Here is a 16,908-nt window from a genome sequence, read left to right on the forward strand (position 1 = left end):
GCCGCTGACAGAGCACAAGGGATTCTCCTGATAGCAGCTTGTCCTTTGCTGTGCCAGTGGGGTTTTGCCCTCCCGTAGCACCTCTTCCCTTGACACGAGAACAGGCTCTTTCTGCTGAACCAGATGAGCGTATAGGACTGGAGAATCAGTAGAATCCGTAGAAATACTTTGGCACTTTCTGCAATAACCTATATTAAGTTTTCCCTACCGCTGGCGCCAGCGTGTGCAACCCAAGCCTTGCCCAGCTCAGCACCGCGCAGCTGACACGATCTCATCGGGCGAGTAAAGGGCTTTGCGCTTTCAGTCGCACAGCTCCGGGCGTTTCGGGCTGGGCTGACCCGGGAGCAGCGGATCCTGATAGAGGGGCTGCCCTGCTGAATGCAATGGCCTCCCGTTCCCCTGCCGATTCTTCGCCCGGGCGCTGCTGCCTGTGGTTACCGACAACCCAGCAGTTGCCCTTCGGCAACACCGCTGTTTTCCCTCGATCGCTCCCGTGCCTCAGCCCGGGGCACGCAGCTCCCGAGGCGCAGGGTCCGAGGCGCCGCTGCCTCTCGGCCCTACAGGGCGCCGCCGGACAGCGCCAGTCTCCGGCCCCCGCCACCCGGCCCAGTGAGGCAGCGCCGCCGCCACCGGACCTCCGTCCGCAGTCGCCTTTTCAGGGCCGAGCCGCACCAGCGCACCGGGCGCAGGCAAGGCCGCGGCTGCCCGTCCCGCTCCCCTCCTGCGGCACGCCAGCCGGCTCTGCGCAGCGACGGCAGCAGCGGGCGCCTCCTGCCCGTACGCGGCGAAGACCGCGGGCCGACCCGGAGACGGTTTCGAGTGCCGAGGTCCGCGGGCCAGCCGCGGCACCTCCGGTTGTTTACGAGCCGTCGGAGGGGGAGCCCGGGGCAGCGCTCCCCCGCCGCTGCCGGCAGAGCGGGGCAGCACCCCTCAGCATGCCGCCGCGGAACGAGTTAGCCACGGCTCCGCACCCGCGGAGCACCTGGGCGCGACCCGGGCCTAGCAGCTAAGACCGGACGGGGCGGGGAGCGGGCGCCTCTCTCCCGCCGAGGAGCAGGGGCTGAGAGCAGCTCCCCGTCCCGGATCGCCGCGTCCCTCCGCGGGGCAGGAGACAGAGAGGAAAGCTCTCGCCGCCGCGGCCGAGAACGCGAAGCCCCTTGCGCGACTTTCCCTGCCATCGCCGCGACCTTCGCGGGGCCCTGTCCCTTCCCGCCTGCGGTGTCCCCCACAGGCAAAAGTGCTCCCTTTGCCGCCGCCACCACCACCACCACGCCATCCCCGAGCTCTGGCGCAGCCGTCTCACTCCGCTCCTCGCTCACAGCCGAGGGGGAGGGGAGGGGAGGGGAAGGGAGGAGAGAAGAGGACAGGGCAGGGGTGGGGGCGGGACGCGGAGAAGAGGAGGTGCGGCCGCCGTGGGGCCCAAGCTGCTCCTCGCCTCCGCCATCTCTCAGACCCAGGGCTGCGGCTAGGTTGATGTGTGCGGGAGGAGGGGGCGGGGCTAGCTTGAACGGCACCCAATGAGGAGGCGCAAGCAGGCAGCCGGGGCGGGGCGAAGGCGATCACCGCCCAATGAGGGGAGGGCGGAGGGTGCACTCTGAGTGGAGCGGGTTGTAAGCAGGAGGCGAGTTGGGACTCGGGCAGAGCGCGGGGTAGAGCTGCCGCTGTCGGCGCCTCAGCCGGGGCGGGGGGGATCGTTCGTTGCCGTTCCTGGAGCCGGGAGCTGGCGGGCGAGGCTCGGAGGAACTGACGGACACCGCTTCCCGAAGGGGGCAGCGGGTGGAGCCGCCGTTGCCGCCGCCCGGAGGAGAAGTTTGGCTGAAGCTCCCGCCGCCGCGAGAGGAAACTTTCCTCGGGGGGCCGGAGGTGGGGGCAGCGGGAAGGAGCCGCGGCACGGTCGGGTACGCCGCCTGGCGAGGGGGCTCCCGAGAGGCTCCCCCCGGCCCAGGCCGGGCTGCGGCGGCCGGGATGTACCTGGCAGCGGTCTCGGCGGGGAGGAGACGCCCGGGCGGAGACGGCGGCTGGCACCTGGCGGCGGCAGGGTGGCTGGTGCTGCTGGCCGTGTTGCTGGGCGAGTCGGGGACGCGGGCTTTGGTCTGCTTGCCCTGCGACGAATCGAAATGCGAAGAACCGAAGAGCTGCCCCGGTAGTATCGTGCTGGGGATCTGCGGCTGCTGTTTCATGTGCGCTCGGCAACGGAACGAGAGCTGCGGCGGAGTCTACGGGCTTCACGGAGCTTGCGACCGGGGGCTACGCTGTGTCATCCGGCCGCCGCTCAACGGGGATTCCATCACGGAGTACGAAGTTGGGGTCTGCGAAGGTGAGAGGCGGCGGGACGTCATCCATCTTTCCATCCATCTCTTGGGGAGGGGGTATCCGCTGGGCGGTGGAGTGGGAAGGATGCTCCTTTTCACCCCACCGCCCGCCTGTCCCATCAATGAGCATGTCTTTAACCCTTCCTGCCTAAAAAAAGAACCCTGTTTAAAAGTTTTGACCCTTAATTTTCTTAGCCTAAACTTCCAAGCTCTTCCACTTCGCCTTTTCCATAGCGGTCCACTGCTCAGGTAATAGCTTAGACCAGCTATCCTGTTGCCCACCTAAAATCCCTCGATGAGGGACTTGGGAAAGGTTTGGCAGATGTACATCGGCTGAGGTCAGTCGTACACACATGATGCCTGTTCCGGATTGCCTCCTCTGTAAGGAAACACAAAGGCTGATCATCTGTTGCAAAGTTTTCCTTCCTGTTCCTGTCATTTCATGTCTCCCTTGCCTGTCCTACTCTGTATAGGATGATAAGGGATGGCCTTTTTTCTTTTTTGGAGCATCAAGGGGGAAGGGAGAAATCCCCGTGGCAGAACTCTCGAGTCACTTCTGTGTCCTGCCGGCCGCTTGTGAGGTGATGAATTGGTATGGAATGCAAGAGGAGTTAATCTCCCACCCCTCCAAATTTTGTATGTATCAGAGTCCCTGAGGCTTATTTTTCAGGTATTATAATTTAATGGGAGGCCAGAAGCAAATCTTTAGTCTCTTTTTATCTCGTACCTCCAGCTCCCTTTTCCCCCAAGTTAAGGGAAAACATGGCGCTGTAAAGAGATTACAAATAACCAGTGGTTTGGGATATGTATAAATGTATGTGAGACTCGGAGCAGGAGCTTCGACAGTTCTGGAAGGGGAGAGGGAAGCGATCCGGTCTCGGCGGGTAGAGGGCGGTAGAAAGTCCAGAGAGCTGATGAGGCAGCATCTGTCCGAAAAAACTTGCATTTGAAATGATGCACTGTTTTGAGAGAGCTAAAACCGGTCGGTTTTAGTGGGCATTTGACCTCGGTCCCGGCGCTCATTATTAGTTTAAAACTCCATTTGCCTCCCTAACAAATAAGTTGCAAACCACGGTGGAGCAGGGCAGTGTGTCTCCCCTAACAAAATGTACCGTAACAAATGCCATCATCCCCTGCTGTTGCTTGGGTAGGACAAGCTCTTAAAAGCTCTGTAGCTTTTTAAATGACCTGAAACTACTCTGAAGACCCTGGTTGATACCATGTTGCTGAATATGTGCATTGCTGTAGTCTTTCTCTCCTATTAATATTTTGAATATGTATTGTAAAAGTTTTCTTAACTAGAAAAGTACAAGCAGAAAGGGAACAGGTACTTCAAAAACATGTCTAGATTTGGGTGAGTTTCTCTTCTTGCATGTTTTCAAGTAAAAGGTGGGCTTAGATTCTCCCCCTTGCTTAAAGGAACTAAAAGCGTGCAGTCATTAAATGCCTTAATATTCCAACTTCCTTACTGTATCACAGTACGGATGTCTCTGGCAGTTTAGGAGTATTTCATTCCTTTGAAGTGATGCAATCTGTACGTTGCTGTAGTTCAGCTAGTAACACGTCCCATCTACTGTTGAAAATAGTATGAAGCATTTGTTGGCAAGATTGCATTTCAATTAGCGTTGTAGTTTAGGAACTAGTTCCAGCTGTCCCTATAGAAACAGTCAGGGAGATAACTTATCTATTTAACTCTAATTCTTGTAAGCGAAAAGCAACTGAGCTGAACTGTCAGCCTAATAAATAGTCCTTGAATACCTGTTACTTGAATTGTCAGGAAGCTGCCTCATTCTAAGCAACAGAAGTAATGTGGTGTTGTTCATGGTGTGTGTTGTGTGCAGGAGGTGGCAGTTAAAAAGGGCTTAATGTACTACCTCCAGTCACTAGAATAAGGTTGATTAGCTCTATATTTTTCTTAATTGTGGTGACCTAAACAGTTATGCCATTTACAGGCACGTGATGTCTGATGTGTGAGTAGCACTAAGCTGTGCCTTTATCCGTTGATGGAATAACTGCTCCTTCTTATTTTTATTTTTTTCCCTGTCGGGAGCACAAACCCTTTCCTATCACAGTTCAGGGAGGAGGGAATGGAAGTGATTTACAGCACTGTGTGAACAGAAAATGATGTTTTTACTTGCCTTCCTGTCTCTATCCTTTTCTTTCACTGCAGTTTTTTACACTGAAATGACCCCTACTGGCTACAGTTATAAGCATATATTTTTATAATTATTGAAGCTTCAGCAGTGTCTTATTTCAGAGTATCAACACATCCTAAGCTACAGAAAACTTTCAGAGCTGGAGTTGCAGCAGGTAAAAATGCTTGTCTGCTAAATTAGTTTTACTGTTTAACACATGGCTAAGTGAGTGCTGTAACATCTGATGGAGAAGTCTCTGTGGCATCTGTTGATGGTAGCATCTCTCTCTGCAACTAGAAAAGGAATTGTCTTTGTTAAATCAGTGTTTATTAATGAAATCTGTTGTTCTTTCCTTTATCCTTCTAAAATCTGAAGGAAGTCCTTTTTTATATTGCCTCCTTAACTGTTCACAGCTTTGTCATTCTAAGACTCCATTTGTGCTGTTATCCTGAAGTATGTAAATACCCTTCCTGAACTTAGTTGTTTTGTGTAATGAACAGTTCTGAGGTTGGCTTTTCCTGGCACCCATGGGTGCCCTTCCTGAAGGGCAATCTTGAGAAACTTTGCACACCTCCAGCCTCTCTTGGCTTTTCAGGGATGATACCGGATTGACTTGATGAGGTGTTGAGAGCCTACAGCCCCTTCCAAACTCCTAGTGTTGAGAAGTTGTGAGCTCAAGTCAGGAACTGCCCTTGGTCGCCTTTGAAGATAGACCTAGAGCCACCCCCTGATTAGACTGGAGATCTCCAGAAGCACCTTAGCCTCAGCTTCTTTGCGGCAGTCCAGCTGGGCAGGGCTTCTGCTTTCTTGGGGATCCAAAAGCCTTGGAAAAGCTCTGCCAAAGAAGTTCAGTTGCTCTCTGAAGGCATTTCTTGTGGTGGCCCTTGTCTGTTTCAAGACTTCCCCAATTTCTGGTGCTATTAGATGAAGAGGCCTTGATTGCTTTCCTAAACTCTTCTAAGGCATAACAGCAGCATATAAAATAACACTGAAATTATTTTTAGCTGTGTAACGAATGTAAGCTTGCAGTATATTTGAAATGCATAGTTAACAGAACTGCTAGTCTCACAGTATTCTTGGGTTCCTTTTAGAATACACTTCTATATGAATAGAATAGAAAGAAGGTATTTCTGCTCCAGTAGCTTACCATGTAGTACTTTGGTTTAGTTTTGGTAGGGTTTTTTGTGTGTTTGGTTGGTTGGTTTTGTTTTATTTTTCTTTGTCAGCAGGGAGGACAGGAGGGAAGAATACAGTATTTTTGTGTACTGTAGGTAATTTAAGGCTTACCTGGAATACCTGAGGCTTGTGTGCTGAATGTGTAGCTTCTGAACAGGGATTCCCTTGGGACTAGCAGAAAGATACTGTAGCAGATTTTAGGCAAGTAGCAGGAAGTGTGCAGGTTAATCATCTAGGATGATGGTAGAAGCTTGCCCTAATACAGGTTTAGTCCTGGTCTCTGAAAGCTTGGAGCGTTACTGTCTCACTCCTTGCTTGGGCAAATGGGAGAGCTTGGGTATTGTTTCCTCCCTGCTTTAAAAATAGTCTGGACTAATATTCCTCCCCTAGAAACATATAATGGAGTATGATATATGTAAGGGCACTGTGCACTCTGTGTAAACAAAACACTGTGAAACTGTAGCTGTGGGAAGAAATTAAACATTGAAAACCTAACTTTTTAAAAAAAAAAAACCAAACCAAAAATCCAAAACATTTGCAGGAGGGGAGCTAACTTGCTATTTTTTGTTGTTGTCTGTCTCTTCAGGCATTGGTTTACATGTATACTAGTGGAGTTATCCTTTGGTTTTCTGAAGAATAGCTTGCTTACAGACTGGCTACTATTTTTGTCACAAGTAGTGCTGCTGCTTGTGACTTCTGTAGCCAGTACCCTTAGGAGAACTTTGTCTTCAGTTCTTCTCAAGTCCAGTACTCTCTATCTAACGGGTCAGTGAACTCAAAGCCTAGAACTTAATGCTTTGTGTCCAGACACACTTCTGTACAACATACTTGGCTTCTTGCCTGTGATGCAGTCCAGAACCCTAAAGATTAGGTAGCATTTTGCTTTGAATATGAGTTACTGAAGTTCAAGTAGTTGAGAAGTTGCATGTGAATAACCTGGTGGTTTATGTCTGTTTGACCAGAATGGTGTTGTCCATATTTATAAACTTTTGATTTGTTTAGTTTTTTTTCCTTAATCTATTGTATAGTGAATGTCTGGAAAAATGTCCAAATAGTCCTGATGTCCATATGTGTACAGAGAACTTCCTCCATAAACATCAAGATAGAACTGGTGGTCTAGTTGGGGACTTAATCAGTATTAAGTGGTGCACCAGATATTAAGTGGGGATGAAGGAAAAAATTCATGGTGTCAAAAAAGTAAAGTCTCAAAAATTACTGAACTTGTGAAACTGGAATGAGAAGTAATTCTTTGGCAAATATTCAGCTTTTGATATGATGGCCTTTATTTCACAGTTCCTTTACCCCTACCCCCCAGAAAACGCTTACTAGGCACATGCTGACTTCTTATATACAGGCTGAATAATCTGTAAGTTATTTCTACTCTGTCTTGTGTCAATGCCAAAATCTCCACAACAGTAAGAACATGCAGCTTTCGAGTGTGGCATGGAATTTGAATTGAATCGGGTGCTTATTTGACTTGGAAATGGTTTCCTCTCTGTTTCTGGGCATCATGTTTCAATTTTAGAAATTACTGGGTTCCAATATTTCAAGAAAAATGAAATGGAAAAGTCCAGTGGAGAAGAGGAGGGCTATTGGAGGGGTTTTGCTGTTGTGGATCAGCACAGTTGGTTTAAAACCAGAAATCTCACTGTGGGTAGGCTTAATGACTAAATCTTTTAATTTCTGTTAAGAAGAATATTCTTATTTTTATTTTTTAAAGCCATTTAATCTCACCTGTTCACAGTTGTGATTTTATTTTTTTTTTTTTTACCCTGTAGAAAACAGTTATTTCATCACGTTCGCCAAAATCATGCTACTTGCAAAAAAAATAACTGCCTTCAAACTTGTCATACAGTAATTTCTTCACCCCTAGGCATGTTTGCTGGTTTAAGTACCCTCTAGCTGATTCAAGAATACTTGCATAGTACTTAGTCAACCAAAATATCATTTGCCTGACAGGTGTATTATGCAATAATTAATCCATTGATATGGTTCAAAAATGCCTTTCTCTTTCTTTTCCATCTCTTCCCCAAGGATCGTTGATCTAAATGAGTAAAGTTTACAGCATCTTGCAGACAGGGCCAAATGTTTTCCCTGTTTGGATGGATTAAATACTTTGTAGAAGTGACCTATTAAATGTCTCTTGTGACTTGTAAACGGCTTTCATTTGAGAATGCATTTAATCCACAGTGAATTCAGGATTTTGACAAAGACTTCAGGTGACACAAGTTGCGTAGTCTGACCATGCTGTGTTTTAACTCTGCCTCTCGGTATGTAAGTATGCAATTTGGAAAATGACAAATACTAACATACAAAGCTTATGTGTATGGAGAAAATTATGAGTATAAAATAAGATGGGAAGATGGCCTCTACGCAAAGTTATCTTCCCTTATACAAAGTTATCTGGGTTAAATTCCACATAAGCATATGGATTAAAAGATGGTCCCTGAGGGAGCTTTAGTCTAAACAGACTAGTTTGGCCATGTCTGGGGGAAATAATCCCTTAGTAATGTATTGAGATGGATGGAAGCAGTTCACACCTTTACCAGAGGCAATATTCAGACCCTGGCAGCTTTCACTGGGTATACTGGGTACTTCTGAATCTGCTGATGATGTTAATACCTTTTGTGTCATGAGTGTGCAGGTCTTTCAATAAGAAAGCAAACAGGAGAATATAGGGTTGTGGATAAGAGGAAAAGCACTAGCTCACAGGCATGCACCCATTCCCATGTTCATACTCATTTCCAGAATTTTAAGCCTTAAATAGCCACTCACCTTGATACTGATAGGCTTCAGATATTGGGGTCTTTTATTAAGTAGTGAAAAATTTAGCAAGTGTAATGTTTCTCAGTCTGAGAGAGCCCATTCTGTTGGATGACTTACCCATGCTTTGATACAGCCGATTTTCTGTGTTCAGGAAGACTGGATGTGTGCATGTCAGGTGTTTCTTCTGCTCATTGATGGGCTCTTGATAAAAAGGTGAGGCCATACTGATAATGGTATTACATGTGCTAATGTAAAATATGCTGCTTTGATAATAGAAAAAGTCAACTTGACATCTGTCTTTAAGTTAGGTCTAAGGAAAAGGAAAAAGAGAATCTGGGTTATGTAGAGGTTTTCCTGTAGTCTCTGTGACCAAGAAATTGGGTGTAATTCCTCTGAAGCATCCTGTAATTATGGTGCTCAGTGATGTTGCCTTAATGACTGAGGGGATAAAGTGGCAAAAGGTTTAGGATATCGGGTTTCTTCTAATAGTGTGGATTGTGCTTGCTATAGGTTGCTTTGTTCATAGCCCTGTTACAGAACTTGTCTTAGCCAAAATTTTTCCATCTTCTGTCAGCTTTGCCTCTGCTGAGCAGTTTCTGCACACTTGGTCAGCTACTTCTTTGCAGTGAGTCTGGTATGTGCTGCTATGTGTGCAGGCTTGTGAAGTGTGTGTGCAGAGGGCAACTTGGTGAAAAAAACCAAAAAGTGGCATTTTAGCCCCCTTTGGGAAGTGGGTACAAAGGTTTTGCTCTTCTCCAAGGCTTTAATAATTACTATTTTAAGGAGTTTTCTGGAGCTAGAGGAAAAATCTGCTAGGACAGCTGAAATGGTGCTGTCCATGCTCATTCTAATCAGGGGAGTACTGGCAGAGGCTCTGACTGAGCAATTAAATCCCAGGAAGCTCTAGTATTTTCAGTCAACTATTTACAAACAAGATGGAGGTCTGGTCATAAGATTAAAATAACTTACTTGCAAGTATTTTTCAGGTGCTTAAATGTCTAGGAGTCACACTTCAAAACTAACCGATTATTTCAGACAGTCTTTGGGGCAGAAGTCTGTTGGAAATATTATTTGGTCTTGTTCGGGGGACCCCTAGTAGCAAAAGTCATAGAATTAAGTAGCTTGGAAAAGACTGTTGAGATCATCAAGTCCAACTGTTAATAGTGAAAGTCATAAACAAAAAAAGCCAAATGAAATGCACACCAACCCCTCCCTGCCCCCCCCCCCCCCCCCAAAAAAAAAACCCCAATCCCAAAGCAATAAATAATAAACCCCAAACCAAACAACCAAAACAATTAAATTAAAAGGGGGGGGGGGGCGGGCACGTTGCCTGGAGAACTGAAATACTGCAGAGAGCAGGAACAAGGGAAAACTTTAAAACTTTAATAGTTGTTCAAGTCACATGCTTCACTTAACACTTCCATTTATCTCCTTGCTTCCTTGGAGTTTCTGATAATTGAGGAGAAAGCTGGTTTGTTTAAATGCTTTCTGCATTCCTTAATGTGAAATAACTGCCTGAAGACACACGCAGAGCTGCTGCAGTGAAATTTTTTCTTGCTGTATTAGGGATTTGATCACCTGAGATTCAAGCTCTAGCTTGAATAAGGCAAAGCAGGCAGTCAGATTTGAGATGAGCCTTACCATGTGTGGTGCTCCTCAGGTATCTAAATGTTGTGGTATGGTTTTGCTTTCGAGCTTTGACTAGAAACTCTATCAGGAGACTGCAGAGCCCTTTTGTACTGACATGCATTCCATGTGAAGGTTCAGTCTTGAAAAGCAGACCCTTCCAAAAGGTAGTAAAGCCACCTTACTGTAAAACTCTCAGCTGTGTGTCTTACCATAAAAGCTTCTGCCAGCTCTGGTCCCCGACTCATGACTTCACTAAAGGAGTAAGTTGCGAGAGGGGAGAGGATTGCAGCCAGTACATGAGCTCAAACTAGCTTCAAGGCTAGCCTTCCCTTCTGCTGCTTTTCAAGGTCTGGGGCTGGGTTTCAAGCATTCTTTAGTGGTGATTACTCATTTCTATTGTTCAGCTTCTCCAAAACATGCATTTCCTTTCCATCGTTCTTTTTTCCTGTTCAAAGAGAAGCCAAAGCCTACTGCCAAGAAGTATTTCCTTTTTTAATTTTAGAAAGTCTGTAGAATCCTCTCGGTCTCATACCATCTTAATGAATAGCACTGATTTGAAAATGCTGTTGTGTATACCATTGTGCAGGAGCGGTGGGGCTAAGATCTGGGTCTGGCTTAATGGAGAAGCTTCTAAAAGGTTGCCCCATTCCCAGAGTGTAGTACCAGTCTCAGTAAGGATCACTTCTGTGTCACCATGAAATCCATTCTTCCTCCTCCTTCAAATGCAGGATTTAAAAGGATGCAAGAGTGTAAGATGTGACTGACTGTCCCAGGTTAGCAATGCATTTGATGGTCTCTTTTCTCTTCAGCATCCTGAGAATCTGCCGTCATGCTTTGAACAGGCTGAAACAGCTGAGTAACACGCTGCAGTTAAATTATGGAAGTTCACTTAATTCATTTCAGTTATGTTTTACTACCCTCCCAAACTGTAATGTAAGATCAGTGTGGATGTAATGCTTGTATATTAGTTTTCAACAGTAGAGACCATTCCAATGTGTCGCTTGTTGGTTTGAGGTGATGCATTACCTTTATAAACAATGAAGGAGAAATGTATATGATTTTCCAAACAATAGCTGATATATTCATTGAATGTCCAGAAAAGAGGAGGCACAAAAGAGGAGATACTGCGGCAGGCAGAAGGAATTGAGAACTTGAAGGAAGGGAAAGCAAAAAATATAATTAATGGAAGAGGAGTCTCAAAAGAGGACTGTCCTTGTACTTTTAACTTGCACCTGTTTTGAGGTGATCCTTTGCAAATAGGAACAATAAATGCAGCTACTACATACTTCAAATACAAGGCTTTGAGTTAGTGTCTCACAGTTGCATGCTTTTCTGGAACACAAGCAGCTCTTCAGATGAAGAAGATGTAAATGCTTCAGTGATGAGCATTGTGCCTCTCATGCTGCTGTGGTGCTGTATTGGGGGTGCTGGTATGTAGGATTTAGCACAGAAGTAGTGATGGAATGCTGCTTACCAGAGACATTTCTCGGGCTGTTTCCCAGACTGGACCTGTTGTTTAAGGACCTCTTGTTCAACTTGTTAATGCCTTAATCCTCTTCCCCAGTTAAGATGCATGCTATGACAGGTCTTGAGAGTTCAGCAACCCAGAGCAGCACTTGAATCATTACCAAGCTGAAGCATTTGTTTTGCAGAAAGCAAGTGATTATATGAGTGATGGCAGAAAATGAAAAAAGTTGGGAATTAATGCGATGTCTCTCCTCCCATGGCTTCTTTATGTTATAAAAGCACACCTGGAAGAATTAAAGTATTGTGTCCAAGACTTAACTCCAGCCTGAGTAAGTGCAGAACGATATTGTCAGAAAAAGGACCTTGCCTGAATGAGTTGGAAAGAGTAGGGAACTGCATGTAGATAGAAATGAAAGAGTGACTTTTGAGCTACAGTTATCAGCCTGCTTGGAGAGTTTGAACCAATTCTAGGGATGTGTGTTCAAAAAGTAGTTGAGTGGCTATCTAACAACAGTTTAATATCAATGCATGACTGCTAAGAAGAGCAGTCCTTCCCCCCTTCTTTGTCCATACCCAATCATGCCAGCACAATGAGATGGTGGAAATTGCAGCTTAACAGTTCGGATAAAAATTAGCAGTTTACTTCGGGTGCTCTTCAGATGGATTACTTTTAGAAACCTAAGATTGTTAAACAGCTGCTTGATCTTTGTATTTTTAAGTGTCCTAGAAGTCAGCTAGTGGAGAGGATGCTCATACCGAAGTTTGAGAGGCTCTTAGATTCTTGAATTTGGGTTTTTTCAACCCTGCTTGCAGAGAAGAAAAGCATTCACAAACTGTTATATCTCAATTTCTTCCTTCCAATCACCTAGATCTGAGAGATATGCATGAAAGAGCCCTCTCCTGAAAAGGAAGCCATAAAAGAAGTCAAACACAGCATGCAGGAAAATGTGCTGCAGCCTGGAATTGTTCGTGAACTGTCCCAGGTCTCCAAATCACTGGTGTGTAAAAGTTTGGTTTTTAGAATAGTCCACAAGACATAATGATTTGGGGAATGATAGAGGCTAGGTTATATTCTTCACAGAGCCTAGACTTTGTTCAAGACTTGTTTCTGTTAGCAGCTGAATTATTGCTGTTCCCTAAAGGAGCAGGTATGCTGTACTCGACCACCTTTTATCCGCATTCAAGTGAAGCATTAGATGGCTTTGCATAAAGTAACTTAAGCTTTGAATCAAAGTGAGACACTGGATTAATCCCTTTAGCTCATACAAGTGCTTTGATGTGATTGTACCTTTCATTCCAGGTGATTTTGGTCTGCCTATACTGATATGACTTCTGATGGTTTACTCTAAGTGGTAAACAAGTATTCGTTTAACAGGACCTTCAGCTTCTGCTCATGAAAGGACAAAATCAAGTAGGTAAGGGAGCCTTAAGTGTGCATGAAAGATCATGCCAGACTTTGCATTGATTAACTAAACAGAAGTAAGCTCTTGTTAACACATTTCCTCCTTCACTGATGGAAGTCTTGTTTCTAAATGAAATTCTGTGAAAAGGAGTCTGGTAGAAGATGTCTAGGCTAGAACTGGATTTGCATTCTTCCTGACTGGATGTGACTTTTTTGTATTCAGAGTAATGAAAAATGCCTTGTTTCAAGATTCATCATGTTAGATCTGTAGTTTGCAAGTATTACTGAGGGATTTATCTTCTCTTCCATCCTCTTAATGGCTACTGAGCTAATAACTTTCAAAGCATGCAGCACTGAAGACTTTAGTCTTCTTAGACTTTAGTCAACTCAGTGTTGCGCCATGCACTTTCAGTGTACCTCCTTTCCCTTGTTCCATTCTGAGAAGTCATGAGGTGACTGATAAGATATCAAACACTCATCTGTCCTGGAAATCAGATAATACTGTGGTACTGCCAAAGTGCGTGGTTCATCTGCATTGATGCATCCTGCTGTGAGTAAGAGGTGGCGCTGCTTTCCATGCGATGTGTGTCCCACCTTATGTGAGGTGAGCAGCTTTTGTGTAGCAAGGTTCCTGCTCCTATCTGTCAGCCTTTAAAAGATGTGGTGCTGGAATACTGCAGGGCAAAACCACACAAATACACTGAACTGGTGTCTTGGAGTGTAAGTGCGCTGTCGTTGCTGTCTGTGTGGCCCAACAGCCTGCAGCATGCTGGTCTTGAGAGGCTGGTGGGTAGAGCAGCTCCAGGGAGCCAGGGCAAGGGGACCTTGCAGCCACTGGGGTCAGCGAAGCTCCTGGCTGGCACACAGTGGTAGGGGAGAAGAGGCTGAGTGTCTAACAAGGAACAATTCAAACTGTTTTCTTAAGACTAGTCTGGGTGAAGCTGTGGTCCCTGCAGTTACAGAATTTGAAACACCAAGTCTTGGAGCGTAGCTGTAGCCTCTTTTGTTCTTGTCATTACGTGGATTACTGCTGTGATTTGTAAAATACAAATTGTCCAGGCTGTATTCCGGCTTCTCAAAAACAGGATGTATTATTGTTCTCTGAATTCTCATGATTTTTTATTTTTTTTCCTCCCTCTGCATGCATGGCCTCCTCATGATGAAAGCATCCCAAACATTACTGAAACGGCATCTTCTCTTGAAAGGAATTTTAATAGTTTCTCTTCAGGAACTTCTTCACTTCCTGTGACTTTTATTGATACAGTTGCTCTATGGGATGATAGTTTAACAGAAAAAAAAAGAAAAAAAGAGAAATTACTTCCTCGGGTTAATGACTGCTCTTCCTTTGCTATTTTTATGGAGTAGAAGAGGTTCCCTTTTTCATGTCTAAAACTGACTTGGTTGTTTATTCTGTTTTCTTTGTCAGCAGGGTACTTTGCTTACTTACAATAGAAAGCAAGCAGTTGGTTATACAGGGAGAAGCATATCTGTGAGAATCTCCTGTGACGCTTTCTGTACATTATGTACTGTACTTAACTGGTAACCAGTTCTTTCCAGGTGTTGGTTGTTTTTCCCCAAAACAGGAAAAACTGGAGGGTAGCAGGTGTTCTGCATGTTTCTGTGAGCTGAGTGTACTTACATGTGAATGAACCTCGGTGTGTGTGGGTATACTGTTATTTACTATCAGTTTTCAGACTCCTATTGAGTGTCAGACTACTGAATGACAAACAGCTTGTATTTGGCTGTGGTCTTCCATATGGAAAACAGCTTCTGATAACCCAAACAACCACCAAAAAACACATCCTTCATAGGCAGGATCTATATTGGAAACTTGCTTGTTGGTGTGAACTACTAGAAAGTACTCTGTGAAAGCCGCTCTGGGGTAAAAGGATGTAAAGATCAAAAATAGGCTATTTGTCATTGCTAGAAGTTAGTGGATGCTCTTTGAGACTATTTTGTAGTATTTGTTTTGGTAGGTAGACAAGGTTAGAAAATTATCTGGCGCTCTGTAGCGAAGAATATCTTGTGCCTAGTTTATCTTCTTCAGTCTTGCATAAAAAGCATGTATCTTGCTTAAACTTCTGCATTGGTGGGATGTTGCTGTATGTGATTTGACCTGAGGAAGCCTGTAGGATTGCTGATCTTGGTGGAGTTCTGGATTGACTGGATTTGTTCCTTCCTGGAGGGGGGGGGAACATCAAAACAAAAAAACCCAAACAAAACCCAAAACCAAACCCACAGACACCTTTTTGCATGTAGCCTCCTTCTGAAAGGAACATGTGCAGTTGTATATCAGTTAACATACATTTGATGGGACTGATTAAGGAAAAGCAGAATTATTTGAGCAGAGACTTGTTCCAGCCTGGTTATCCCCCTGCCCCTTGACATCAAGGAGCTTGGTGTGCTTGAGCAGTTTTCCTAGAGTTGGATAGTAATCCAGGAGTGCTGGAAAACTCACTTTGGGTCATATTGCAGAACTGGAGGCCTGGCATCTGGCAGTATTTTTTGTAATAAAAAGCTATCCCTATGAAGCAAGTTCTATGTGATGTATTTTTTTTAATTAGGTTTATGAATGCTCTTCCTGATTCAATTTTGACTTTTATAACAGCTGCAGATTCTGTTCAAAATTCTCACTTCCATGATAAATATAGCTTCAAGTATCTGCAAAAGTTATTTTGGTTAGAATAGTGCTCATTTGTACTATAGCTATGCATTTCCCTGAGACATCATAGCTTTTCATACAGATGGAAGCAAACAATGCCAGTAGCTATAGCAAAATGGGCAGTAGAACAGCTGCAAAACATGGTATTTGGCAAATCCCACAGTTTGGATTAATCCATTATTATTTATTTTTTTTTAATCTGTTATCTTCTATTTAGCACTATGTTGAACATGAAGTAAATCACACCCAACTCCAGAGGAGCTGACTTTATGTACTGCAGCCAAAATCCAATAGTGAGAGAGTTTGTTTGTTTATTTTAGATGAAAACTGGGATGATGATCAGCTGCTTGGATTTGAACCGTGCAATGAAAACCTTATAACAGGTTGTAACATAATCAATGGGAAATGCGAATGTGCTACCATTCGGACCTGTAACAATCCATTTGAATTTCCAAGCCGGGATACTTGCCTGTCTGCTTTGAAAAGGATTGAAGGTAAGCACTTGTCTTCAGTAATTCAGTTAGTGATTTTTCTGTGCATTTGGTTAAAAGCTAGGGTCTAGTTTAATATGTTTTAGGATGACTTGAGTAGTTTCAGATACCTGTGGTCTTGTACTTTTCAGAAGAGGACTTCAGTAAGCTTAGTCTTCCAAATATGATGGTTTAAGAATGGAAGAAACTAATACTTCGTGATTTGTGTGTTATGATGTTTACAGGTTTTAAGACTTAAACTGTTCTGTTTAGTTCATGCTGCCTTTGCATATCTTTAGCTGTAAAGCAGTGTGGAAAACTCTTTAGATGTATTGATGTGACTAAACCATGAGTGAATACAGTGGATTTCAATAGCAAAGGCATGAAAAAGGAGTAGTTGTTGATTATACTTCTATCTTGCATAAATGCATGAATTGCTGTTTCAGTTTATGTAATGTAGCATTGTTTTAATGCTCATATTTTTCAATTTCTGTGTTCCTTTGGTTAGAGTTGCATTAGGCCATGTATGTTTATGCTTCTGCACACATACATAATGGTTTCTTTGGGCTTTTCACGTTTTTTTTTATGTTGTAGGGTAATTTTTTTGTCGTTGTTACTTATGGCAGAACTGGAAATAAGTTAGCTCAAATACATCCAGTTGGAATTAAACTCCCATGGTGTATTTCTAGTATCGTTTTGAACAGCTGTCAAATGCTTGATCTTGGTCCCTTGCTATGATGTCATAATTACTGTTTGTTTTCCAACATGTCCAGGAACATTAAAAAATTGATTAATAGTGTGAACCTGATTGATTGGCCTACTTTAAACCAATGTTTAAAGTCATTGTAAAAGTAAAGGTATACTAACTGTGTTTAAAGTTACTGTCTTT

The 16,908-nt window shown here is 44.4% G+C and overlaps 1 protein-coding gene across 3 annotated transcripts in view; it reads left to right on the forward strand.

The window, feature by feature from the left end:
* The first annotated feature begins 1,652 nt into the window (after positions 1-1,652).
* CRIM1 (cysteine rich transmembrane BMP regulator 1) overlaps positions 1,653-16,908 on the forward strand; it is a 187,965-nt gene continuing 172,709 nt past the window's right edge. For all 3 annotated transcript variants that reach the window (XM_062629506.1, XM_062629509.1, XM_062629507.1), the window contains exons 1-2: positions 1,653-2,317; positions 15,870-16,043. In XM_062629506.1, the coding sequence (XP_062485490.1) occupies positions 1,966-2,317; positions 15,870-16,043 (526 nt within the window). In that variant the 5' untranslated portion in view covers positions 1,653-1,965. The remainder of the gene's footprint in view (positions 2,318-15,869; positions 16,044-16,908) is intronic.

Source organism: Pezoporus occidentalis, unplaced genomic scaffold (assembly GCF_034315485.1).
Source record: "Pezoporus occidentalis ecotype Australia unplaced genomic scaffold, CSIRO_AGI_Poc_V1 ctg34, whole genome shotgun sequence".
In the NCBI taxonomy this organism is placed as follows: domain Eukaryota; kingdom Metazoa; phylum Chordata; class Aves; order Psittaciformes; family Psittacidae; genus Pezoporus; species Pezoporus occidentalis.